This window comes from Orcinus orca, chromosome 13 (genome assembly GCF_937001465.1).
Source record: "Orcinus orca chromosome 13, mOrcOrc1.1, whole genome shotgun sequence".
In the NCBI taxonomy this organism is placed as follows: Eukaryota; Metazoa; Chordata; class Mammalia; order Artiodactyla; family Delphinidae; genus Orcinus; species Orcinus orca.
In genome coordinates this window covers 52,051,610-52,079,501 of record NC_064571.1, presented here as the reverse complement: position 1 = coordinate 52,079,501, position 27,892 = coordinate 52,051,610, and the positions used below count along the sequence as shown (strand labels likewise).

The window sequence follows — 27,892 nt, the reverse complement described above, 5'->3', positions numbered from 1 at the left end:
GTGCCTGTGTTGGCTGTTCTTTTCCAGCCTCATGGTTTGTTTGTATAAGCACAATGTAAACTCTCATTTATGCCTGCTGGGCTATCAAAACAAGGTTTTTGACTGGTAAATATTGCTCAGGGTCCTTTACCTGGTGCTAGAATAAGGGCTTAACACTCAAATGAAGGAGAATGAGACCCACCTGCTGGGGAACGTAATAGAGACACCAGGATGGTGTTAAGAGACCCTCACTACTCTCTCTTCTTTCCATGTGAACTTGAGACCTAATTGATATTCAGCACAATCCTCATATTTGGGACCATTTTTTGTCAGATTTGTCTTGTAAATTTGTAAGAGTAGATATAAGAAGTTAACGGGCTGGTTATCTGTATACAACTTGTATATAGATAGTAATGAGTTTTCATTTGATTGGGTTTATAGATATTTCCAAACATTATAGTCAAAAGGCTACAATAGAGCATGAACTTCCAACAGCAACACAGAAGCTCATAACAACTAATGATTGCATCCTGTCATCAGTAGTGGCATTGACAAATGGAGCAGGAAAGGTAATTTTTCTCTGGTTTATACTGACATTAAATTCAACTCTTAAATGTGCTCCTTTTTTTTTTTGAGTGACCTAGTAGGAAAATTGATCTGTGGAAAATTGATTTTTGATTACCAGGCTTTTTTGTAAAATAAAGTTGTCTCCCTTTTCCTCCTTTCTACCTAATATTTGAAACAATATGGTAGTTACTGTTAAGCATTTGTGATGAGGAAGTGGGTCAGGCACTTCTGACATTTTAATGAGATATTTGATGATTGAAAGATTCCAGGTGGTCTCACTATAGATCCTTGTGTGTATTAAAGGTCTGCTATACAGAAATTGGGATATAGAAAAAGAAAAAGAATTATAAGACCTTTGTTAATATTTTGTTTTTTCCCCTCCAAGTTTTTTGTTTGTTTTTTGGCAACACTTGTGATAATGCTACTTCTGTGGTTTTTGTACCCTAATAAGTACTTTTAAGATGACTTCAACATGTGTCTTCTCATTGAATTCTTAATATTAGATAATGATCATTTGGATTAGTAAGTACTTAATTGTTATTATAAACTGACCAGAGCGCAGTTTCTTTAAAAATTGTTCTGTCTTGGATAACTGGTTTCAGCAGGTCACATTCTAAGAGCACATGTTCATGTGGCTGTCATCAAAGTCTTTAGTGACTAAGATTTCTCTGAGAACTACCCATACATATAAAACCAAAAGTACTGTATTCAGGACTATCTTAGCCCATTTATTTCAGCAGACTCAACATAATTTCTCAAGAAAGTGCTAATCTCTATCTGTGTTATATACCTTTATTTTTCTGACAGGTTGACCTTAGTAGGAGCACACTTTTTTCAAGTGTTTTAAGTTAATCAGAAATGATCATAGGTTATGGTAGGTATTCAGTGTCACCTTTCCCAAAGTCAGGCCAGTCTTCCTGACAGTCTGCTAAGTTTGGGGCTGTAATTAAAAGGTGCTGCCTTTCGGATCTGTCAGCTCGCAGGTGAGTGCCTACAGGATTCCTTAGCCAGAAGACCATCCCCACTGCCTCCTCTTTAGTGCTTTCACCCACAGGCATTCTGGAAACTTTCTGAGGATGATTCTGACTTTGATTCAATTGTGAGCAATTTCTGGAAAAAGAGAATGTTGACATTTTACAAGAGTCTCTGCATTTGTCACTTTTTTAGGAGAACTCTGGAATATTAAATACCTATATACTTCATAGCTTATTTTACATTTGCTTTGCCTGAAACCTTAAGAGTTGTCTCAAGGAAAGGTACTTGATCTTCACTCTGAAATTTTTATAAATGGTTTTTAGCTAAAGTAAGTATCTGAACTAAGTATTAGTTGGTGGCAGCTTAATACTTAGCTAATGTGATTTGATTAAACTAAATTTTATCGTTTGTAATTTTTAAAAAACCCACTAGGAAAGTATAACATATGCATGTTAAAGAACATTTGGGAAGTGTAGAAATATTAGAGAGAGGAAAGAAAGTTAAACCTCACCGTATACTACCATGACTAAAATGCAAACACTGTACTATCTATGTCATACACGAGGAATATACAGCTCAAGATTTTTAGAGTTTTCATTTTCTTGAATACTACCTAACATAGAATTTCGTTTGACACAGTAAAATATTAATGAAAAAGATAATCTTTTAGACCATTAGTGAGTGATTGCTTACTTTTTGAACAGTTTTTGCCAAGGTAAAGTACTCTTGTTTCACAAGTTACTTTTTCTTATTTATTGAAATAGAATACTCTTTAATGTATCGAAGACTTTAATTTTTCTGGCTAATAACTTTCTTAGACATTTTTATTTATATCACCATTTCATATAGCACTGTAGATTCAGAATCATGGCTCAGCAAAATTACAGTCATGGATCTTTGTTGTTGCTTACATAGATTAAGCAAATGTTAAATCTGTAAATGACAAGGGTCTGCTGAATTTTCAGTCTTTTTCTTTCCTGTTATATTTGTAATGCACAGATTGAGATTTACAGAATGAAATTTAAGTAGAGATCATATATTCAATATGCTTGTGTCATGTCTTGTGTTGGAATATGAAACATTCAAAGTTAAAATGCAAACGGAATGTATAAACCCAAACGTATATATTTTGAGAGCAGGGGCAGACTTAGTAAGGTAAACAGCTCATAAACATTGTCTACAGAATAAATCAGAATCAGCCTTGGTTTTCAGGAACAGTAGAATTTGTCTAGATTAAGACATGTCACAAGTCTGGTCTCAAAATTTATACTGTATTGTGTTTATTATAAATCATTCCCTATGTATTCTTTTCAAATAAATGTGGGCTTTTGAGCATGTGTTGAAATTTCATTTCCATTCTGAGTATCCTTAACTTTGATCTGAAAACTCTTAGATATATATTTTAGATATATTATTGGAAAATAAAATTTATCTTCTTGTCACACTTGGTTTAGATTGCATCTTTCTTCAGCAACAACGTGGACTACTTCATTGCTTCCCTGAGCTACGGGCCTAAGACAGCGAGTGGATTCATCAGTCCTCTCTCAGCTGAATGCATGCTGCAATACAAGAAAAAAGCTGCTGCCTATATGAAGGCTTTGAGAAAGGTTTGTGAGCTGCTGTTAACATTTAAATCAGAGGGAAAATCTGGAAAAATTCCAGAGAATGGCAGAAGTTTTCCCACAGTTCATATTGTTTAGGTTTTATACAATTTTGAGGGACAGGTGGTTGGTGGGTGTTGTGAGGTGGGCGGGGGTCTTTGGAGAGGAGGATGGGACAGAGACCTGAATCTCATTTCCTAGGCCGTATTAGACTTAACGTTTCCAGTGTCTGGTAGAGTGTTAGGGTGAGACAGCCAGGCAGCCATTAAGTGTCAAACTTGAGAAAATCTTAAACTTGTAGAAATAAAAAAAATTGAAATACATTTATAATTTTTTTCTCAATATAATAAGAATACATGATCATTGCAAAAAGAAATCAGAAGAAACAGCAGTACATGAAGAAGAAAATCCCACAAGCCAAAGGTAGCTCCTCTTAACCATAAAATTTTAATGTGTATACATGCATGCACGCACACACACATTATAAAAAGCAATGTATCTGGATACATAGACTGTTTTAGAATCTGTTTTTTTCCTCTTTAATGCATTGTGGATATCTTTATATAACAAAAATATATATCTATAAGTATAAATTGCTATCATTTTAATGCATCTAGTATTTCATCTATAGTATTTCATTCTGTAAATGTGTGATAAGTTAATTAAGCCATCCATTGCTAGTGGATTTTTAGGTTGCTTCCTATTTTTCACTGTTATATGCAATACTACAGGGGATATTCTTGCACATGCAACTTTGTGTATTTACCTTTCTCTCTTTATTTCTTTCTAACTTTTAGTTACACAATGCATAAATACATTCTTATATTACATGAGCGCATTATAGGTAAATTACAATCCCTAATTCCAGTTTCTCTCCAGAGGTAACTATAGTTATCAGTTTGGTGTGTAAGCTTCCAGACTCTTGGAGCATTTGTACTCATCTGTGTAAACTTTGAACGATATGCAAAATATGAAGAATATAAAGACTTTTCTAATTTTTTTTTAACTAAAATGCATATTTCATTGTGTAGCTTCCTTTTTTCATTTAAAATATGTTTTAGAGACCTGTCTGTATCAATAGATATAATGGCTACTTTATTCATTTTAAACACAGCATTGAAATCTATGATATAGGTATTCCATGGTTCATTTAGGTAGTCTCTTTCTGGTGGGCATTTAGGTTGATTCCAGTTTTTCACTGTTAGAATTATACTGCAATGGATAGCTTTGTAAATGCCTCCTTGGGCATATGTGTGGATTACTGAGAGGTGGAATGTTCTGGATAATGTGGTTTTAAGTTTTAATATTTACTGCCAGATTACCCGTAAGAGTGGTTGTACACTCCTAGAAACGTATAAGGCTACCTAATTGTTTTTTTTAATTGTTTTAATTATATATTTATGATTAATTCCTAAAAATGGAATTGCTCATTCAAAGTCTGTGAATGTTTCAAAGGTTACCTTTTTATAGTTTACCAGCAATAGAATTATAAATTTAACCCGTAAATTTAATTTGTCAATCTTAGAAACAAGAAGTTCCGTGTTATTGTTCTAATTTTCATTTCTTTGCTTGTTATTGAAATAGAACATCCTTTATAAATTTACTGTTTATATTATTTCAATTTCCTGTTCAAGTTGTTTACCTGTTTTTAAATAAATGTTCCTAATTGGGGTTGAAGGAGCTCTATGTTAAGGATTTTAGTCCTTTGTTTATGTCGGAAATATTTTTCCTCAGTTTGCTGTAATAATTTTTCAAAATTTAGAAGTTTTAATTTTTATATCATCAAACCAGGCTTTTTCTTTACGGTGGTGATTCTCAGGTGACTCTTGGAAAGTCAGTTCACCTATATTTTCTTCCAGTATTTTTGTGGTCTAAACTTTTTAGATTGAAATCTTCAGCCCATCTTGAATTTATTTATTCTGCTATAGGTATGAAATTGGGGTCTAAATAGTTATTTTTCTAAATTATTAACTGATTGTCCTTGCATGACTTATCCTTTCTGCATTGACTTAAAAGTGCAACATTTGTCACATAATACATTTTTGTATGTGCTTTTGTCTGTTTCTAGATTTTCTATGCCATTCCTTCATCTGTCTATTTTGGTGCAAGTCTTATGGTTTTAGATAGTGTCGCTTATAACTGGTATGACATGTTCCCCTTCATTCTTTTTCTTTTCTTTTCTTTTTAAAGTTCTTTTTTTATGTGTATTAAAGGAACTAGTCTATGTGGACATACATCTGAATTTTATTATCAGACCTCATTTAGCATTCTTATTTGTAAGATCAGGGAAATGATGCGACCTTTTTCTTTATTTCTTATGATGCTTTTTCCATAGCCCCTCTTGGAATCTGTGCCTTATGAAGAAGCACTGGCAAACCGCCGGGTCCTTCTCAGCTCTACTGAAAGTCGAGAAGGCCTTGCACAACAGGTATGGCATCGGGAAAATCATGGTACTTGTTAAAGAGCATGAATATAAAATCCCCTATAAAAGGTTTTCATACACATAGAGCAATTTAAAAGGCTATGTAAGTAAACATGTAAAGTTAATTAACACATGCTAAAAAGCACCATAAGCATAATTCATTGAAAACCATTTGTTGATACTCTAAATAAGTCATCCTGATTCAACTGGTGTTATGATTGCCAGTAAAGTAATATCAGCACACTCTGGCCATGCTGATTAATTATTTAGGTACTAGATTTAAATGTCTGAAATAATAAGGCAAAAAAGGGGGGTGTGGCTAGAGACTCAGTGAGTTATTTTTATTTCCTAAATGGACAGGAATGAAAAATTTCCAGTGCTCAATTGATCAGTTGAATTTGGGTGGCAGGTGGAGGTAGGTGGTATTATTTTTTTCAGAAGTTGGTACAAACTGACCCCAGTTTAGCATTCGCCAGAGATTTATTTACTTTAACACCTGGCTTGCTTTAGTTTTGGAAAAATTTATTTTAAAGAGAGCACAAATTTATCTGAAACAATATTTTGCCTATGCCGACCTTATTTTCATTGGACACATATCACTTATCTTTTCAACGTTAATTCAATAGGATGTTGAAGCTAAAAATTTAATCCACATAATAATTCCTAAAAAACAAAATTCCTGAGACAAACAGTGAAATGTGGAGTATCTTAAAAATTTATTTTAGATTTCCTTATTTTATGTGAGGAAAGTAAGGCTCAAAGAAATTAAACAGCTTTTATCCATAGTAGCTAGTAAGTAGCAGAATGGTCTGACTTCAGAGCTATTGCTTTTCCCACTCTGCCATTGACCAGCTGCAGGCTAGTCTGATAAGCACTCCGGGTCTCACATCCTGCCTCTCTAAAGTGAGGATAATACCTACCTTTCAGGGTCCCGTAAGGATTAATTGAGCCAATGAGAGGCAGTGTGATAGGGTGAAAAGAATCAGACTTGTGAGCCAGACACATGAGGTCCCACATCCTGGCTCTGTTTGTTAGCTTTGCAGGTGGTCGAGCTGCTGGGACTTCAAGTTCTCCTCTTTGAGACGTGAGAATTGTAGGACTGTTAGGAGGCTTCAGTAGGATACTGGCAGGAAAATATCATGAACAGTGGTACGTGGTAATTGTTCAACGATGATAGTTGGTAAAGCATTTGGAATTCACGCTAAGATTGTTTTTATTTAATTCTCAAGCTTTCATTTGCCTTGAAAATTAGCTTTTTTTAAGCTTCTTATTGAAGCATAACATACTTAAAGAAAAGTATATAAATTATTAATATATTTCAGTGAATTTTCATAAGTAAACACATTAATGTAACTGGTAGCTAGATAAAATTTTTTAAAAAATATTTCTTTATGTAAGGTATATACTTGTAAAAAAAAGATTGCCAGGACCTCAGAAACTTTCCTCATGCCCCTTTCCAGTTACTACTCTCCTCTTTCCCCAGAGGTAACCATTATCCTGCATTCTTTGTTCTGTTGCCTGATACTGAACTTCATATTAAATGAGAATTATGTAGCATCTCTTTCAGATCTGGCTTCTTTTGTTCAACATTATATTTATAATATTCATCCATGTTATGTGTAGTTGTAATTGGTCCATTTTCATTCCTGTTAAGTATTCTGTCGTGTGAAAATACATAATTTATTTATCCATTCTTACAGCTTATGACTATTTGGGTAGTTTTCAAGTGTTTGACTATCGTAGGGCTGCTATGGGCATTCTTATACTTGTCTTTTGATAAACATACATGTTTTTCTCTTGGGCATATACTTAGAAGTAGAATTGCTAAGTCATAGGATACAAGTTCAATTTTCAAAGATCCTGCCAAACAGTTTTCAAAGTGTTTGTCCCAAATTCCACTCCCCCAAGCACTATATGATAGTTCCAGTTGCTCTATAAACATGTCCATCTTTGTATTTTCTGTCTTTCATTTTAGTCATTTGGGTGTTTTTTTGGTGTGTTTTGTTTTTATTCATTTGGGTGGTTTTAAATTGCTTTTTCTTGGTTAATAGTGACATTGGATACCTTCTTTTTTATGTTTATAGTAACATTCAGGTGCCTATTCAAGTCTTCTTTTCTCCTGTTTCTCTATTGGGTTGACTGTCTTTTTATCATTGATTTATAGAAGTTCTTTATATGTTATGGGTATTAGTCCACTGTTGGATACATGCATCTACCACTTTGTGGCTTTCCTGTTTACTCTCTTTATTATACCTTGTGATAAATAGAGATTTTAAAAATTTCATTCTAGTTCAATTTCTCAATTTATGGTTGTGCTTTTTGTATCCTGTTTAATAAAATGTTCCCTATTCCAGGATCAAGCTTTTTTGTTTTCACCCCTGTGAAGTAGTTTTGGTCTACATTCCATAAAGTATTTTTTTTGGCTGGTAAGTTTTGTCTGCATCATCCTCTAAGGTGCAGAACTCTCTGTTGCTTTCAAGGTTCAGCAGAGTTTGGAGAAGATTTCTAAACTGGAGCAGGAAAAAGAACATTGGATGTTGGAAGCACAGTTAGCTAAAATCAAGCTGGAGAAAGAAAACCAGCGAACTGCAGATAAACTGAAGAGCACAAGTAGTGGGCAGGTGGTTGGAGTAGCCCAGGAAGGGGCCGCCGTGGTGACCGCTGCGGGCCAGGAAGATGCGTCTGCCAAGGCTGTGCCAGTGCCCGTTCACAGCACTAGTTTGGTAAGTGTCTTCTTTTTTTAAATGGTAATTGGTGGGGATCCATCTTAGTGTTCAGTGTTAACCATCTAAAGTACATGTCACTTGATAACAGGAATAATCCATGTGCTCTAGAAAAAGCAGATTGGTAAGCAGGATGCCCCCTTCAAAAAAGCAACCTTATTAAATTCTCTTTGATTTTACATGTGAGACTTCCCCACGGTAAGGGCTGTGTTCCTGGAGAAGATACAGTAAGTCAAATTTAAGATGATTCTGTTTCTCCACTGCAACATTGGTGATATGGGGGTTATGTTTCTGACAAAGGACTAACTGCCTAACTTTTTATAGAAATGACGACAAATAACATTTTTAACCAATTGCATGGTGTATTCCTAGGTAGTATAAAGCTTTATGACATACGTATAATATAGAAACCCATCAGGTTAGCTAAACTTCATAAGACAATATACTGACAAGTTATTTTGCAACTTTATATTTCTTGCTTATATTTAATTGCAGTGATTTAGAAGGTGAAGAAACATCTCTGTTGGAATTATAAAATTCAGTTACATTGAGAAAAGTTTTCTGATTATATTTTCCTGCTGTTAATTAGAAAAAAAATTAGAAAAATTAGATTAGAAAAAAAAATTAGAAAATCTAGAAAATGAGAAATCAGGAAGGGAAGGGAAAAAAACCCTCAAAATTAGAATGATCTCATTAAATATATTTTCGTTAGCATTTTTTGAGAAATTTAAGGAGAGCCATGGCACTTTTTGACAGCCCTGTCCTAAGGCTACCCCTGTAGCTCACTGATGCTTTTGAACAGCAAGTCATGGTCCTTCTCACATCTCCCTTGCATCTGATTCAGAGCATACCTGATAGTAATATATACAAATTAACTTCTGTTTTCAAGATGTATACAGACCTCACTGCACCTCAACAGTGTGAGAAACGTGGATTATTATTAGTTTTCTTAGGTGTGATAATGATACTTGGATTATTTAGGAGAATACCTTTATTTTTTGGAGATAAATGCTAAAGTACTCAGGGTAAGGTATCATCATATCTGCAACTTACTCTCAGATTGTTCAGGAAATATATACACACACAGATAAATTAAGCAAATGAGCAAATTGTTAATTACTGAATGTAGATGGTGGCTACATATGATTATTATACTTTTTTCTCCAACTTTTCTATATGTTTGAAAATTTTCATAATAAAATGTAGGGGAGGAAAAAAGAATGAAAATGTTTTAGAAAAGTAAAAAACGTAAAATAGACTTCTCAGAGCAGTGGTTTGAATGGCTGCTATGCTCACTGGATGGTCCTGTGTGACCCCTGATGGCAAGGCTGAGTCTCAGCCACAGGTGTTGCACGTTGCCTCTGACAGGGGCAGGTGACTGCCTAGAAGAACATTTAGCAAACAGAGCAGAATCCTGACATCAGTTCAGGTACCATCTGGGGAAGTGCAGCACTTCCAGCACTCATCTTTGGACTTCCCTTCAGAGTCTGTTTATTGATCAGGTCAGACTCTTCTCCATTGGGTCTGATTTCTTCTTTCTCCTGTCTTCTCTCCCTGCTTCCCTGCATCTGCTCCTTCCGTTTTCTCCCATTTGCACTAACAGTAATTGGTGCTGTCAGGGAGTAACTATGGGACCAGACCAGGGAGGGCACTGATGACAGTGATAGTAATTGCAGTAATCATATGCCAGCCACGGTTCTAAGGACTTTTCAGTGTGTTAACTCAGTCAGTCCTCACACAGATCCTATGAGATTGCAGGTACTATCATATCTTCATTTTATAGATGAGGAAACTGGTGGACAGAGAGGTAGAGTAACTCATCTGAAGTCACACACTTGGTAATCTGGCCTTGTGCTCTGATGGGTGTCAGAAAATAGATCAGCGGACAAACGTATTTGTTTATGGCTTGCCTTTCTGAAGTACTGGAAGTTGGCAACACTGGTGTATTTGGGTCATTAATATCAGTTGCTGAAAGTTGAGGACTGTCTTTTTATTTGAACATTTTCAAAGGAGAGCACACTATTCTTACATATGTAAGTGAGAAAGATTTCCAGGGACATGGGAAAACTTTAGTACCAAACACTATTGGTCTGTGAGTGATGATGACTTTATTTGGGTTTGGTGAGTTTGGAAGTTGCTATAACTTAAAGTTGTCTGTCTGGTTAGCACGCGTGTGCTATTTCTGTCTGCATCTGTTAAGGATCTCTTTCCTCCCACCCACTTCATAAGGTGCTAGCAGAGTAATTTTCGTAGAGTGTGTTACTGATTATGCACTCTATTGCTTCTAGACTTTTAGTGGCTCCCTATTATCTATAGGATATAGTCCACTCATTAGTTTGGCATTCAAGGTCTGTGAACACCTATTCCAAACTACCTTTCTTCAGCATTTCCCTGTACAAACTCAAACCGAGCTTTCTTTCCTGATAATGTTTTTTGTGTTTTTGCTTCCCTGTATTGTTCAAGCTGTTTCTTTTGCCTGGATGCCTATTTATTCATAACTCCTGTCACCTACATACTCAAATACTTTGCCTTCCAACTCCTCGACTCTCTTGAATTCAAAACTCTTCCCATCATTAAGGTACAGTTGAGTTGCCACATTTCCCATGAACCCCAGTTTTGGGCATTGTCTTTGACAGTCAGGATCAGAGAACCAAGACCTGGTTGGCCTCCTTGCATTTTTCACAGTCTAGTCTATATGGTGAATCTATTCCCATCCCTTGGTTGCTTTCAGTCTAATGGAATGAGAGCCTGGATAGACATCTGTCCACAGTGCTGGGAGATGACAGAGAAGTCGCCTGGAGGGCTTGGGGAGGGCATCCCAAAGGAGGTAACATGGGTGTGTTTCATAAATGAGCAGGAGGCCAAGGCAGGAGAAGACTATTTCAGGCTGAGAGAAGGGTCTCCCCACATAATTCACTTTCTCTCCTGCACGTGGCAGATTCCTGCCGAAAATAACCTGGAGACAATAGAGAGAAAAAGGGAGGCTTTTTTTTTTTTTGCCTTCCCTGATGTTTCCTTTTCAGCCTTTCTTTTTATCACCCCACCCCCCGCAACCTCCCATCCTGCCTTAAGTGAAGTTAAGTGAACTGAGTGTGTGTGTCTCCTTCTGTTGTCTTCCTCTTGGGTGTTGGTACAAAGTCTATGCCCATTTTAAAGTTAATTGACTAACAAAGGAAACTCAAAAGTCCCCAGAAGATTCCTTTGGTTCAAGCACTTTGGGGCTGAAAAAGTTACATCAGATAGAAACTTCTTATTTCTAACCCTATAGCATTGCAAAAGTTAAATGTTTATTCTGTTTAATTAACATATCTAGGACTGTAATTTGAACATTCAGCCCCCTGTTAATTATTGTAATAAAAGATAGGGACTTCTCTGGTGGTGCAGTGGTTAAGAATCTGCCTGCCGGGCTTCCCTGGTGGCGCAGTGGTTGAGAGCCCGCCTGCCAATGCAGGGGACACGGGTTCGTGCCCCGGTCCGGGAAGATCCCACATGCCGCGGAAGGGCTGGGCCCGTGAGCCGTGGCCGCTGAGCCTGCGCGTCCAGAGCCTGTGCTCCGCAGCGGGAGAGGCCACAACAGTGAGAGGCCCGCGTACCACAAACACACACACACACACACACACACACACACACACACAAAGAATCTGCCTGACAATGCAGGGGTCACAGGTTCGATCCCTGGTCCGGGAAGATCCCACATGCCATGGAGCAGCTAAGCCCATGCACCACAACTACTGAGCCTGTGCTCTAGAGCCCACGAGCCACAACTACTGAGGCCCACATACCTAGAGCCCGTGCTCCGCAACAAGAGAAGCCACCACAATGAAGAGTAGCCCCGCTTGCCGCAACTGGAGAAAGCCCATGCACAGCAAAGACGACACAACGCAGCCAAAAAAAAAGATAACAGTAACCTCAAGAAAGAAAAAGCACAGAAAACTACAAGTTTTCATTTTTTTTTGCTGAAATTAAAATGCACTGCTTAGGGCTTCCCTGGTGGCGCAGTGGTTGAGAGTCCACCTGCCGATGCAGGCGACACGGGTTCGTGCCCCGGTCCGGGAAGATCCCACATGCCGCAGAGCGGCTGGGCCCGTGAGCCATGGCCGCTGAGCCTGCGCGTCTGGAGCCTGTGCTCCACAACGGGAGAGGCCACAACAGTGAGAGGCCTGCGTACCGCAAAAAAAAAAAAAAAAAAAAAAAAAAAAAAGCACTGCTTAAATTCACAGAATTTTAAAATACATGTATTTCAAGTATAAAAACAATACATGTACGTTGTAGATAATTTTAAAATACAGAAGAGTAAAAGAAGAAAAAAATGTTGACATTTTCCTGAATACCCAACAACCACTGTTAACATTTTTTTTACATAATTTCATACTTGGTTGACATTATACTATATAAAATTTAAAATCTTTTAGCATAACATTAATAAACAAACATTTATCCTGTTATTAGAAACTCTGTGTAAACTTATTGATTCCATAGTATTCTATATAGAATATACCTTAGTTTACCTATGACATTGGTTATAATTTTTACTATTTTAAATAACATCTCATTTTTATGCATAAGATTCTTTCTGCATCCAGATGATTTCTTTGGGGTATATTCTCAGGGTTAGAGTTATTGGGTCAAAAGGCATGAATGTTTTTAAGTTCCTTGATCTCTACTGCCAAATTATTTTCTCAAAGGACTGTATTAGTTTAAACTCTCATCAGTGGCATATGAGAAAATGTTGAAATTATGAATTTCGCAACTTTTTCTTGAAGTTATATGATTCCATTCCTTTTCAGGACTGTTTGCTGTACCACATTCTCAAACCATAACCCAGGAGTAAAGGGGATAAGGGGTAGATCCCATGCTTGTGATTTATTTTGCCAAATGTACTCATATTTGAATGTATAAAATTAAAATGATGAGTGTGTTACTGTAAACGGTTTTTCACTGAAAGACTAATTGCTATTCCTGCTTTAGTGTGTAGAAAATTATGGCTCCTCTATAAAAAAAGATCTTATAAAAAAGATCCTTTTACAGCTAGGTGGGCATAACATTCATATACTGCTCACAGTTCAGAGTAGTACTCTTGAGAATATTATTTAGAATCCATGAAAACTGTTTGTTGGGTATCATCTCTGATTAACAGAATCCATCAAAACTGAGTTTCCAATAGTTTCCTTAACTTACTGAGCCCAAGCACATGCCCTTCCACTTTGAACAATAAAATGAATTCAAGAACCATGACTACTATCTGGTTTTGAACTCTGAATCCACAAAAGCAAGCTTTAAAAAACCTGGCAGCACTTCAGTATGTCTATAATACATATACTTTTTCATTAGTTTAAATCTGAAGTTAATACTTATTAATGTCATAATGATATTTCTTCTTTATCCTTTTGACCTTTCCACCAGAGAGTTTGCTATTTGTGTTTTGCGTTTGGAATGTTTCGTTATTATGGTCGCCATGAAACTGTCTTTAGGTCTCCTTGGCCACTGCTTTGGAAATAAGCGTAGCAATGACAAGAGGAGTTAAAAACTGTTCTTCCTCTCTCTCTTCCCAGACAGTTTGTTGGGTTTCAGTGAAAACGGCTAACAGCATTCTGACAGAGGAAATAGTGATGGTCACTATCCACTACTGCCTCATGACAGAAATCATGACTGTGGTTACTTATCTGTAGGTCCAGCTTCTTTGTGTTGAAAGATGATTGATTTGAGGGTAATCGTCTAGAACTCCACTGCTAGTGTGCTTGGTTTTTTGTTGCTGTTGTTGTTTTGTTTGTTCATTTTGTTTTATTTTTTTTAAATGTTGCTTATTTTATTTTTATTTTTGGCCATGCCATGTAGCCTGTGGGATCTTAGTTCCCCAACCAGGGATCGAACCCCAGGCACACAGCAGTGAAAGCTGAGTCCTAACCACTGGACTGCCAGGGAATTCCCACAAGTGTGCTTTGAAACAGTGTGAACTGAGAAGAGAAAAACATTACAAGTGTTTAAGCTATTGCGTTTGAAGTGTAAGCAGTCTGTTCTAAAGCTTTTTTCCCTTATGTTCTAGATTGGGATTTTAACCAGGACGTCTGACAGTGAGGTAATGTGTGCTTAACATCATGTTGTTTGTTAGTAAACATCTTGCCACATGTTTGTTGACAAAATCCGGCAAAAGTCAGCTTCATCTAATTGCGTTTCTGACAATTCTAGCAAATGTGGATCCATGTTGCTTTTCTCTCTGGGTCAGTTTTAACTGTCACCAATAAATTACAGCCTGTCTGTAATTGCCTCCTTGAATGACTTGACTTGGCAGTTTGACAAGCTCGCTGGCATGTGGCAGGAGGCTGCGAGCCATTACCCTCCCAGTGGGCCAGCTGGCAAAGCGGGGCTTTTCAGGGCCTTGACCATCAGTGGGCTTGGTAGTTCTTTTCAGCCCTCAAGTGACTGAACCCAGGTCAGATTTGGCTTGTCAGATAGGTTTGCACATTTTAGTTTTGAAATATTACAAGATTTTGAAATATTACAGATATTACAAGCTCACAAATAACCATTAAAAGAACACTGAAGTCACTCAGCTTTCCAGTCAGTATGGTAAACTGGTAAATATAGTTCAAGTAAATTCTTTGATTTCCTTATTAGCCTTATACTTTAGGTAACCTTGAACTTCTGCATATATTTTTAAACTAAACTGAGTGGTGTGTCACTGCTAGAGTAACTAGTAGAAATCTAGTCTGGGACAAGGGCCATAAATTGTTCATTATAGAAATAGTTTAATTTGTTAGTATGTTTACGAGTATAAGAGCTTTTTTAAGATAATTTGGGGGAAAAAAGAATGTTCAGATTTTTAGGAGTTCCAATAAATGCTCCCCTTTCACCTGTTCTCTTCCAGTTAGAGGAGGACATAGGAGTCAGACAGATTGAGATTTTGAAAGTTAGGTGTGTGGCAAGTAAAAACTGAGTGGAGAGACATGGCCCCATGGGTGGTGGGCCTCCCAAGACTTCACTGCTGCTTTGTTCTCTTGAAGCCTCAGCTTCATTGTGAGGTAGGCAGGGTGCTGAATAAAAGAAATTTGCCATATATATTTACCTGCGCTGTCTGAAGTTTCTCCGAGGGGTGGGAAAACTAGGATTTCCCATCAAATTTCAAAGGAAAATGTAGGAAATGTCTTTTTTTTTTTTTTTTTTGCTAAAGTGATATTAATTTTTTTTTTCCCTCTCTCTCTCTCTCTCTCTCACAGAACTGCTTCATTCCACTGGCATTTATTTATTGAGTTATGTGTGCTCTGTTTAGGCTCCAGATGTGGAATCTCGGGAAGACTTAATTAGAAATCACTACATGGCAAGGATAGTGGAACTGACGTCTCAGCTGCAGCTGGCTGATAGCAAGTCAGTGCATTTTTATGCTGAGGTGAGTGGAGAGTTAATTGGATCAGGTGGATTTTTCTAACCCCTTCAGGAATTAGGTCACTGTCCTGGCCTCCTGCTGTTCACTAGAAGAGAGAGGTCAGAGTCTGTGTGTCTGCAATATGGATTTGGTTAGAGTTCGTTGAGATTGGTCCACATACCAACCAAAAATCTTTATTGCAGTGAATATAACAGGTAGCCTTTCTTATGGTTATGTAGCATGTTTTGGAGCATTATAATTATAGATTATAATTATAATCTTGTTTTAGAGAGTTATAGGCAGGTAACATTCATAGGTCAAGGAATTTTCGTTTAGGGAAATTCAAAGCAAAGTATGCCTGGTTCTTTTTTTTTTTTTTTAAATACTCTCTAGTTTCTAATGACAACTTGTGGAAATCAGTTTTTGTAAATGATAAAATGCAAAATGTAACCTCTTTCAACCTTTAAAAAATACAGAATCTTTCTTTTTGTTACATTTTCTTCTTCCCTCACCAAATAATTCATTTCCTTAAGAGGATTAGAAAAACACTATGCAAGATAATAAAATTATACAAATTCATTGATAAGAAGGGGAGAAAATGAAGGAAGAAATTACAAATATCAAAGAGTGAGAAACAAATGATAAGATAGAATGGATGTCGCTCAATATATAAGAATACCTGTAAGGTCTTTGATGGGAAACTTTTTATTAAAAGGTTAGTTATAGATGTTAGACGGAGAATTATAATGCTTTAAACTGTTAAGGAAATTGACAAAGGAAAGACAACACCCTTCATTGGGATGCGACTTTGTGATTTTCTCCTGTTTTACAGAGACAGAGAAGAGTTGATAGGAATCCAGTTGCTAGGAGTGGAGGGGGGCTTTGCTTCTTTCCTCCTGCTGAAATAAATGATGTGCCTAGCTTAGTGATGCATACCTGTTTGATAAGATGATCAGTAGTGATGGCTGTTGAGCTGTAGAAAACGGGGAGGACGGCAAGCTGGACAACTCACCATAGAACTGCTGCAGTGCTTACCATCCCAGCCACTCAGTGCACGCAGCACATCATGGTGGCCTGGTTTGGATCCCTAACTGCCTTCTGAATTACTCTCTTAGACTTGATTGTCATCCTCATGAGGACCCGTGCTTTGCAAAACTCTTTCCCTCTTTTTCAGGTTCAGTGCTAAGCACACCGATAGATGTGCGGTTAAAGGAGGGTGGTTGATTCGGTTGGCTGAACTTTCCTGAAATTCTCTTGTGAGGAGTGAAATGAGTAACCGGGGAATTTCTGAGGCTGCCTTATTTCCAAGAGATTTGCTTATCTTAGTAAATTCTTTCAGCACAATTGTGACACAAGAATTTTTAAATTGTTCTAGTTTTTCCTTGTCTGTAAACAGGAAGCGGCAACCCTCTGTACTACTTTACTGGAATGGTCGGTCTGAGTGTCTGATGTTGACATAACATTCGAACATGTCTGAACAGATCCTCCTTGTCAATCTCATGGTTTATCAGAAAATTTAGTGATCCTTTTAATGGCACGCCCTCTTTGAACAGTAGTATGAAATAGAATTTTTCTTTTTGCTTCTTGATGTACTCTGTCTCTGGATAGCCTTGGTTAGAATCCCCAAAGAAAGCAAGCGGGATCTTTGAAGTCCTGCACTCACTTTTTTTTTCCATCTGTTGAGTGGGGCTGCAAAGCTTTTATTGTTTCTGTGATATGGTCTCCAATAAAGGACTTAAAACACAAGAAAAGTATCTTAGGATTCATATTGCATGATGCCACTTCCCTTCTTATCCAGTGTGGGTGTGAATGAATCCTGGGTAAATGTAGAAACTTCTGGTGGTTTTGTAGCCACTGGTCATCAGGCTAGAGCTAGGAAAAAACAGCGATGAGCTTGGGTTAGTAGACTTTTTTTCCCTTATTAAAATGATGAGAGTGAGGACCACATCTTTCTTTTGTGTGCTCCAGTGTGTGGTACAAGGCCTGTAGATATTCAGTAGATATTTGTGGAAGGAAGGGAGGAAGTACTTTCGGTTTGGGGGATTGTTTTCTAGTAACCTTCCCTGAGGTAAATTTGGTTTGGGGAAATGGTCCCTGGGATAATTGAATGTTTTCTGATTTAACAGTGCCGAGCACTCTCTAAAAGACTGGCCTTGGCTGAAAAGTCTAAAGAGGCACTGGCAGAAGAGATGAAAGCAGCCAGTCAGAACAACAGCAGACTTCAGGTGAGTTCATGCTACCTAAGCAGTGTTGGTATGTTTTTTCATTGAAAGTTCTTGGGCCAAAAAAATCAGCATTTCCTTTCTCAAATGGTGGCATTTAACCTCTAGACATAATATTTTTCTAACCATTTTATTTCTAACTCATTTTAAAGTAACATCTCATTTATGTCAGGCAAGAAGTAGTTGTATTATTTATTGCTCTGACTTTATTTTAATTGTAAGTAGTTTTGTAGTCAGCATTTCTTTGAATAGTACTTATTTACCCAAAGCCCTTCTTTTTTCTCCTCCTTCCAGTTAGTCCTTGTCATGGTGGGCGGGAGGCTTGTTCTGTTCATGTGACTCTGTTCCTTCTCTTTACTGTTTCATAAAACTGACGTAAACTGAAAGGTAGGGCTGCAAAATTTTCCTCCTTACTCACTGCTTTGTTTTAAAGCCTAGCTTCCAGAAAGCCCCTATTAAATATAGAAGTGATACAGGCAAAGAAATAATTCATGCACTTCCTCCTGGTTTCAAATTCGTTTATCAGATTAGCTAGGAGCACAGGATTAGATTTTAAAAGGTCAAAGAGAGCCTGAGAGCTGCAAAGAGAGAGGAAGGTGCTTCTTCCAGGGAGGGCCCTGCCTAGAGGATGGTGGGCCGTCAAGATGTGGGGTAGTGGGAATGTGCCAGAGATCACCTTCCCCACCTCACCGAAGGTTCAGGAAAACCTAAGAGAATTGAGAAAGATCATATAGCACTCTTGTTTTTTTTTGTGACATCTTTATACCTGGCACAGAAGGAAACTTTTTTATTTTTGCAAAGAAATTCCGAACATATTTTGAAGGCTGGGAAAAACCTCTGCCCTGTTTCTTTTAACTTTACTCTCTTGTTAGGCCTGTGGCTTAACCTTCATATTAATTGATCAGATAGGTCATCTTGATAGGTTACTTTTCAAACATTTTTTTCCTAAATTAAAAAAGCTTTAGAGTGGTATGACTAGTGGGGTTTTGCTTTCTCTTTTCTTTTTTCCCTGGCCATTTAGGATGAGCTGACAACTACCAAGAGGAGTTATGAGGATCAGTTAAGTATGATGAGCGACCACCTGTGCAGCATGAACGAGACACTATCTAAACAGAGAGAAGAGATTGACACACTAAAGATGTCTAGTAAGGTAGGGGAGGAAGGGGTCTCTCTGCAGTGTAATATTTAATATTTAATGTATTTAATACAAGGTATTTCATTGCTGTGTGTTTCAGAAACAAAAGGTTAAGTGTTCTGAAGTGTTTATAAATCATTTCACTTAGCTGAAAGTAGAATGAAGATTCTTTGATTGAGTTTTAAGTTGAGAGGAGGTCTAACCTCTGAGGCCCTAACACTGTGACAGTTGCTTTTTGGCATTTTGGGCATTTCTGCTACTGTTCTGTTAGTTAGGAGGATTCTTGGGGGGTTTATGATGGGGATTATCTATGTGAATCTAAAATGGTGCTGTTGAAGAGTAACCTTCTTGAGCAAATTTATTCTCATACATATTCATATAACCTAGGACTGTCTTGTCCTTTTAATTCCAAAAATGTCATAGATTTCATTTCCCATAAAGCCTCTGCTTGTCTAGGCTCGGGTCAGTAGATATTGGTAATGTTTTTGTGTTGAAGGGCATATCCACGTATCATGTCTCTTTGTTGTATCATAATGTATATACTCTTACCATGAAAGGTAAGCTTCAAGAGGCCAGAGAGTTGGTTTCATGCATCATCTCAGATGCTTGGCATATTTTGATAACTCAGACAATACTCTGCCACCAGCAGCTTGGATTTACTGTCTCCAGCCTGTGCTCTTTGAAATCCACTGCTGCCCCTTACCGATCTAGCAGGCATGTATTGAGTTCCTGCCGTGTGCTGGCTCTGGGGAAGACATAGAGATGAACAAACTATAGCTTCATTTTAGCATCTCCCAGTGGTGGTACAGAGCAGCATCCCGCTCAGTTGGTATCTCCTTGGAAAATGTATCATGTTAATGCACTAGAATCTGCGTTACGTAATTTTGCTTCTCAGTGGAGTTTTGTGTTATTGTTTGGCCTCTGGCTGCTTCAGAGAATGTCTGTCATGCTTTTCTGGGACATCTTGTGATGATTGTAACCACCCAGTGTGGTTCTGATTCGGGTTCTCCAGTTACTTGTGCTTCAGAAACTTTAGCTTGGAGGTAGAGGGTGGAGTGTTGGGCCTCCTTTAACCCTTTTGGCCTCTTGATATTCCATCAGGGCAATAGCCGACTCATGTAGAAAGCACATGTGTTAGTGGGAGTAGTAGGAGAAAGCCTGCTTTAGCACCTAACATTTGAAAAAAAGTAGCAGTGATTATAGGGAAAGTTTTCAGGCCTCAGAGCTGCAGAAGGCATTCGGTTCTGAATTGAGAAGGGTTATTGTGGGGTATAGCAAACAAAGCTCATTGTCCCAAAGGTAATTGTGTTGCAGCCACTTTAGAAGTGAGGGAAGTTTTAAGCCCTCTTAGAACTTTTTAATCTAGTCCTTAGAATATCTGTCATTAATAAAACACTGAGTTAGAGATCCTTCTTGACTTTGTAGTTTCTGTTGTTAACCTTTCTTTGATCATTCTGTGGCTCCTATATTTTGCACACCTCCCCCATTTATTAGTCATTTAAATTGCTATGGCATCATCTTATGGCTGAGTTGACATGGCCTGCATTGGATACCAAGTAAACGTCCTGAAACCATTTGTTTGCTATGAACTTGCTCTTAATGTTTGTGTTCTGCAATCATTTCCTACTTAATGAAAAAAAGTATTTATATGTAATAGTTAAATGTAGGAATTTGAACCTCTCCAGAAAGAAGAAAAGTTACATAAAACTGGAAAGTCCAAATCTCCATATGTGAGGGAATTGGGAATAAGTTAAGACATCGTCTCTCTAACTTGTGCTCAACTGGTATCTGATCTTCCCCTTGACAGTAATCATTACCATTGGGGTGTTAGTTGGCACATGTTCAAAATTAGTACCTATTAAGACCCTTTAAAAGGTGTTCATTTCAACAGCAAAGGAACATGTTCAGGCTAAAAGTTTTTATCAGCTTTATGAAATCATAAACTACATTGTCTTTGGAACAAAATGAATATTTGAGGTTTGATAAATCCAAGATAGCTTTCTTTTCTTTCTTTATTGCCTGTCCTCAGACCCCAGGGGAATAAGGTTCACGGACGGAGAAAGTGGGGAGAGTTAAAAGTAACAAACCGCTCTGTGATTCCTGTTCAAAAGTTAGTGATGCAAGGTTATCAGCTGTTCTCCCTCTTGGAAACTAAAGTTTTCCACAGTGAAATATGGCTTCCAGACAGCTTGGTGTCTAAACTGCATGAATGATTTTTCTAGAGGTTGGCGTTCTTATTGTTGACATTTTTCTTTGCACAGGGGAATTCTAAAAAGAACAAGAGTCGATAGTTTACAGAGAGCTGGTTGGTGACTTCTTTGCAGAGCTGCTACTGCTGCGCGGAGCTGCGGGGCCGAGACTCCACGTCCAGGGCTGGCCGCCTTCAGGAAGCTGGAGTGTTGTTGGACCTCGTAAAGTAGTCAGTGTTGTAAATGGCCTTGAAGTATTTAAAATATATTTGTAACCAGTAAGGTAAATCCAGAATTTGATGTTGACAGTAAAACGGAAAACAGTACACATACCATGGATATTGTAGGTTTCCTTATGCTGTTTTTACTGTGCACTTTTTAAAATTAGGCTTTAATTTCAGTATGTAAGAACAACAAATATTTTGTATATTTTCAAACTCAGTGATATGGTAATCAATTTGGTATCTGTGGAATAGGTATGTGTTTCTGGATAAAATGCTTAAATTGTCAAACTGTCATTAATTCTTACTGTAATTGAAAGCAGTTTCCAATTCTTTTTGATGACTTGTTCATTCTCTCTCTCTCTCCCTCCCTCTCTCCTGCTCTCTCTGTCTGTTCTGGAGGGAGTGGGCCTTGAAAACTTCAGATCTTGTGGGTTTATTATCATTGTCTTCAGCTCTTCAGTACCCTCTCTGTGTTGGAATAATAGCTTAAGGAAATTGATGTCAATAAATTCGTACTTATATCAAACTTTCAGTCTCTCTATGAAAATCTGATGAAGGAAACTAAAACTTATTAAAGTAAGCTTCACAAAATTACCAAATCCCAATTGATTTTGAGATAATCTTTCTAATCCCCCAAATTGGAATAATTGTACAGTTAATCCTTTATTAAGGCTTTGAGTACCTCCCAAGGTACTTGTAACCATGCTTCAAGCAAGGACCCTGAGCCCTTTCAGGCTCCTCTTGGTTTCTTTCATAAACATTGTGTCATTTCAGTGTATATTTCACGGGTGAAATTTTTCCCAGCACCTCCATCCCCAAGTCTCTAAATATATTGCTCCTTTCTTCTGAGTTTCCTGCACATGCCCATTTCACTCCAGGTCCAAGTCCCCAGACTAGGTCCGCAGACCTGAAACCCCTTCTTCCTCACCTCCCTGCCTGCAGCTTCATCTCCTTTGAGCCTCTTCTCTAGGCAGTTGCTAGTCACCCTCCAAAAATGCTTTATTCTGTTTCACCTGAGAGCTCATCACCAGCTTCCCTCCGTGCTCAACATAAAGGCCAACTGCTTGGCCTCTGGGCCACTGTAGAGGCAGACTCTGGTGGTTGTGCCCAGTCCCCATAGTATGAAAGTGTTTGAATCCTGTCTCGGGGATCTCTGGGTCAGTCAGCTCAGTCCCATCCTCCCGGCCCTTTGAGTCCCTAGCCCCTTTGCCCTTTCCGTTTTCTGTGACCTGCTCATTTTAATTCTCCATCAACTGGACCAGCTGTTTTCACTGCAGCTGCACCTAAGCCCCCAAGCACCGTGCTGATTAGCTCCACTGTAAACCTAGAGTTTCCCGCTCCTGCTAGACCTTCAGTGTTCTGTGATGCTGCATTTGGAATTTCTGGTCCATTTCTATTCCTCCTTTGGAGAGTTTGGGATGAAGGAGTGTCCTCATCTGGCTTATGTTTTAGTGGAATTGTGGGCTGCTATGCTGAGAATAGATTGTAGGGGAGCAACGGCGGAAGCAGACAGACAAGTTGGGAAGCTACTGCAGTAGCAGGAGGCTGTTGAGAGATGATGGTAGCCTGGACCGTGCTGGTGGTAGTGGAAGTTGTGTGAAGTCTATTTCTGGATTTATTTTGAAGAGAGTGGTTAGGAATTGCTGAAATTGCAACTCTTTCCCCCATACACTTCTATTACTCTTCTCTGCCTTGTTTTACTCCTAATATTGGTTTGGCCAAAAAGTTCATTTGGGTCTTTCCATAACATCTTATGGAAAGGCCCGAACGAACTTTTTGGCCAACCCAATACTTATCAGAATCTAACATACCATATGCTTTGCTTATTTATCTTATTTATTGCCTGTTTCCAGGCAATTTATTGCCTGTTTCTTCTAGAAGGTACAGCTCCACGAAGGCAGGGTTTTGGTCTAGTTTGTTCACTGCCATCTTCCCCTGTACCTGGAACACTGCCTGGCATTCAGTGAGCATTTATTTGTTGAATGAATGTTGACTGGGCGGAATGTGGAGTGTGAGAGAAAGAGGAGTCAAAGGTGAAGCCAAGGATTTTGACCTGAACAAACCTGACTGAGAGGGAGGGTCGAGCTAGCTTCCACCTGGTTGTGACTTAGCTGAACACCTGGGAATCACCTTGGATTGCTCCTCGCCTGGCACGTCTCATTTGCTTATCTTGTCCTACTGAATCTTCCTGCCTTTGCATATCTCTCCATTCTAACCTCTCCTTATTCGATACCTTAAATCAAGTCCTGGCTCCCTGCGTCTGGATGACTCGTCTTCCTGTTCTCCAGACCTCCCGCCCCTTTTACCAGACTCTTCCTGAAACATATCTCTGCAGAGCTGTTTCCCTGTTGGAAGGAAGGCCTTCACAGTGGCCCCTCATTGCCCACTGGGTGCGATTTGGCTGTAGCGTGTACAAATGAGACATGTACGCTGACCGTCGCTCGCTTTCTCCTCGTTCTCCTCCAAGCACCCAGTGTACTCTCCCTCTGCCTTTCTGAAACTCCTCAGACCTCTGGGTCAGGAAGAGTTTCACTTCTCTTGAGACATGGGCCTGTTTTTCTAAGTTCACTTCTCCTGAGACGTGGACCTGTCCTGTTTTCACATTTACAGAGAAAATGTGAATCTTGGGTTGCGTCCCTCTTGCCTTTGGTGGCTGGGACTTGTATCTCCTACCAGCCGTGAGCTGCCAGAGCTCCCAGACCAGGCACCCTTATCACCCTGCTTGGTGGCTGGTCCCACAGACCTGCAGGCTGTACTTGTGGACTGCTCGGCCACTCTGTAAGGGTCAGTGCCTCTGGGAGATTTCCTAGGGTTCCCTGAGGGACAGGGCAGGACTGTAGAGGGTGCAGTTCGTTTCCTGACAAAATTGTCCCCTTTTAACTTAACTGCTAAGATCTTTACTCTCTTGGCAGAATCTCTTGCCAAGGCATATAGTGACCACCATTTGTTAGCCATTTACTTAAGTCAGGCATGGGTAAGACTTGACAGGACTTACTTCATTGGAACCTCCAATAATTGTATCTCATTGGTGCTATTACTGTCCGCATTGTATAGACAGAAAACTACAGCTTAGAGAGGCTCAGCAGTTTGCCCACAGTCACACAGCTAGTACGTGTAGGGCCGGGACTCAGATCCAGGCTAGTCTGATTCCAGAGCATGGGTTATTCACTGCTGTGGTGTGAGCCTTTTACATCAGGGGCATTCAGTTCTATTCCTACAGGCACTGTTGGTATATATTTGGAGGATAAAATATTAAAGTTCTCAGTAACTCCTATACTTCATTCAACTTTCCCTTCCCATGTCTTCATTAAGTATCCCTACCCCTTCTTTCAGCATTTATTTAGCTTCTTGGGCTAATGGCCCGGGTACAAGGTTTGCTTTTGACATGAGTTTTTTCTTCTCTGACACTTACTTTTTATTTTCTTGAATTTTATTTTAGTTATTTTTTTATACAGCAGGTTCTTATTAGTCATCCATTTTATACAAATCAGTATATACGTGTCAATCCCAATCTCCCAATTCATCCCACCACCACCTGCCCCCTGCAACTTTCCCCCCTTGGTGTCCATACAGTTGTTCTCTACATCTGTGTCTCTATTTCTGCCCTGCAAACCGGTTCATCTGTACCATTTTTCTAGGTTCCACATATATGCATTAATATACGATATTTGTTTTTCTGACTTACTCTGTATGACAGTCTCTAGATCCATCCATGTCTTGACAAATGACCCAATTTCATTCCTTTTTATGGCTGAGTAATATTCCATTGTATATATGTACCACAGCTTCTTTATCCATTCGTCTGTCGATGGGCATTTAGGTTGCTTCCATGACCTGGCTATTGTAAATAGTGCTGCAGTGAACTTGGGGTGCATGCGTCTTTTTGAATTATGGTTTTCTCTGTCTGACCCTTATTTTTATTTATGTGTTCCCTGTTACACAAACCTTCCCAACTACCAAATTCTGAATTTAATAAATTTATGCCATAATGCTGCCCCTTCCTTATAATCCTCTTTCTGTACAACCTTCATTGTTATTTCTCTTTTCTTAAGGGAATTTTCTATAGCCTACACAAAACTAGAGACTAGTATGAACCCGTATGTCCCCATCACTTCTTATGAACATTTTGTTAATCTTGTTTCACTTTTTTTCCCCACAGTTCTTCTTTTCCTGGAGTATTTTAAAGCAGGTCCCAGACATTGGATCGTTTCCCCTGTAAACACTTCAGTTATGTATACTTTTGTAAAGATGGTGAGCGCTGACTTCTAAATCTGCCTCACCCATTTCATCATTCACTCAACAAGTACGTGTTGAGTGCCCGCTGAGTGCTCAGTGCTGATGAGACTGCAATAAGCAAAACAGACATGCTGGCTGCCCTTGAGAGCTTATAGTCTGCTAGTGAGGCAACAAAGTGATCGTGAAAATGCATAATTACAAACTGCCATGTGTCATCCATCCTGCCCTGGGCTTATCTCAGACAAGGCAGCAAGTGAGAAATAATACATAGAGGCTGTAACATCTTTTATTAAATGTCTGTATTTTTACCAAAGTTACAAACTCAGTTTGAGTCAGGCTGTTCTAAAAATACTTATTACAGGGGTTCCCTGGTGGCGCAGTGGTTGGGAGTCCGCCTGCCGATGCAGGGGACACGGGTTCGTGCCCCGGTCCAGGAAGATCCCACATGCTGCAGAGCGGCTGCACCCGTGAGCCATGGCCGCTGAGCCTGCGCGTCCAGAACCTGTGCTCCGCAACGGGAGAGGCCACAACAGTGAGAGGCCCGTGTACCACAAAAAACAAAAATAAAACTTATTACAAAGAAAAAACGAGGAAAAACAAAGTCTACTGCTCCTCCCCCTCATTTCATGCTCCCCAGAGAAAAGCACTTTCACTCACTGTTTTGGTATCTGTCTCCATATTTCCAAATTGCATGCTACTTCTGCTTTTCCAGTTAGGCATTATGAATTGACTTCGCAGTTGGAAGATGAGGATTTGTCTCTGTTTCATCTTCCTCCCTCTCCCTGCTACTCACGTACATGTACATGCTTTCTGTTTTCCTGTCTTCTCTTCAAACTAGTTACATCAACATTTTGATTAGGCCAATATTGCATATATACTTTAGTATGATTATTTAAATGCTGTTGGTAGCTGGGTCATGTAATGTACTATGATGATTTTTCCTTTCTTGTACAACTCTTTGTTTTCCCTGGAATAAATAATTGCCTGTCTGTCTGTCTGTCTCTCTATCATCTATCTGTCTATGTCTTCCATGGTGCTTATCACTAATTTATTCCTAAATTCTCTCCCAGGTGTATAACTCTTGTCTCAGTGTGGTCAGATTCAATTGGGTGTTTAGCTAAATTTATCTTCTTCAAGAAGTCTCTCCTAGGGAATTCCCTGTTGGTCCAGTGGTTAGGACTCAGTGCTCTCAATGCCGGGGCCCTGGGTTCAATCCCTGGTCAGGGAACTAAGATCCCACAAGCCGTGTGGTGTGGCCAAAGAAAAAAAAAAAAAAGAAGTCTCTCCTAGAGTCCTTCGATCTGCTCCAGGCTATCCTGCTTGGTCTCTAGGCCAGCAGCACTGCTGCTGTCTTGGGATCTCCCTTCCTCACCATCCCAGGCATCAAGTGTGTCCTGCTCTTAAAATAACTCTGTCTCATTCCACGAGCCTTTCCAGTGGGTGTCCTTTGCCTCTACGTGCCATTGCAGTGCCCTCTCAAAGAATCATCTATTCTGTCTAGGCCTCTTAAAGCATGGAAAGTGAAAAATGAGAGATAATTCTCAGTCTAGGCACAGAGTGGGAACTCAATTGGCTGAAGTCCACATAGAAGCAAAAGAAAAAAAAAAAAGAAAAGGGCTTTTAATTAGTCATTCATTGCTTCCTGGAGAAGACAGCATTCTCAGAACTTACTGAAACGACATTTCCAACTTTTTCTTCATTACATACTGCATGCTTCTTGTTGAAAATTTGGAAAATGAGGAAAAGTGTGAAGAGCACACATCTCTTTTGGTAGAGATTCAGCTATTAATATTTTTGTTTATTCCTGTTCTTTTTCATGCATATATATGTTTTTAATCAAAATTAGGATTATGTTATAAGAAATTCCAAATAAAGAAAAAGGGCTCTTTAATGAGATGCGATGGGGTGGGGAGGTAGGTTTGCTGGCTGGACAACTCCAGGGGGCACTGTTCATGTTCTGTTCTGCAGCAGGCCTGGGTCAAGGGATAAGATGCTCCAGGCACAGCTTGAGAAACTATGATAAATAGCACGTGTCTTGTTATGTCATTTTTAAACACCACCCCCCATTATGCTGTTATAAGCAGAACTGCTCACTTCCAAATTGATAAAACTGGATTCTCCACTGCTTTTGGTAAGAAACTGTATCAGTTATACTAACAGATACTTTTTAACAACATGACAACTTTCCAAGTTCATTGTCCACTAAAAACAAAACAAAAACTTGGCTGCGCTATTTCCAAACAAAAATGTGGGAAAAAA

General features: G+C 38.9%; 1 protein-coding gene across 3 annotated transcripts in view; it reads left to right on the top strand.

Moving 5' to 3' along the window:
• Positions 1 to 25,384, top strand: part of PPP1R21 (protein phosphatase 1 regulatory subunit 21) — a 60,956-nt gene extending 35,572 nt beyond the window's left edge. For all 3 annotated transcript variants that reach the window (XM_033419116.2, XM_004264968.4, XM_033419117.2), the window contains exons 14-22: positions 421 to 548; positions 2,976 to 3,128; positions 5,458 to 5,550; positions 8,025 to 8,267; positions 14,311 to 14,343; positions 15,535 to 15,651; positions 17,754 to 17,852; positions 18,871 to 18,999; positions 21,246 to 25,384. In XM_033419116.2, coding sequence (XP_033275007.2) covers positions 421 to 548; positions 2,976 to 3,128; positions 5,458 to 5,550; positions 8,025 to 8,267; positions 14,311 to 14,343; positions 15,535 to 15,651; positions 17,754 to 17,852; positions 18,871 to 18,999; positions 21,246 to 21,275 — 1,025 coding nt within the window. In that variant the 3' untranslated portion in view covers positions 21,276 to 25,384. The remainder of the gene's footprint in view (positions 1 to 420; positions 549 to 2,975; positions 3,129 to 5,457; positions 5,551 to 8,024; positions 8,268 to 14,310; positions 14,344 to 15,534; positions 15,652 to 17,753; positions 17,853 to 18,870; positions 19,000 to 21,245) is intronic.
• The last annotated feature ends 2,508 nt before the right edge of the window (positions 25,385 to 27,892 follow it).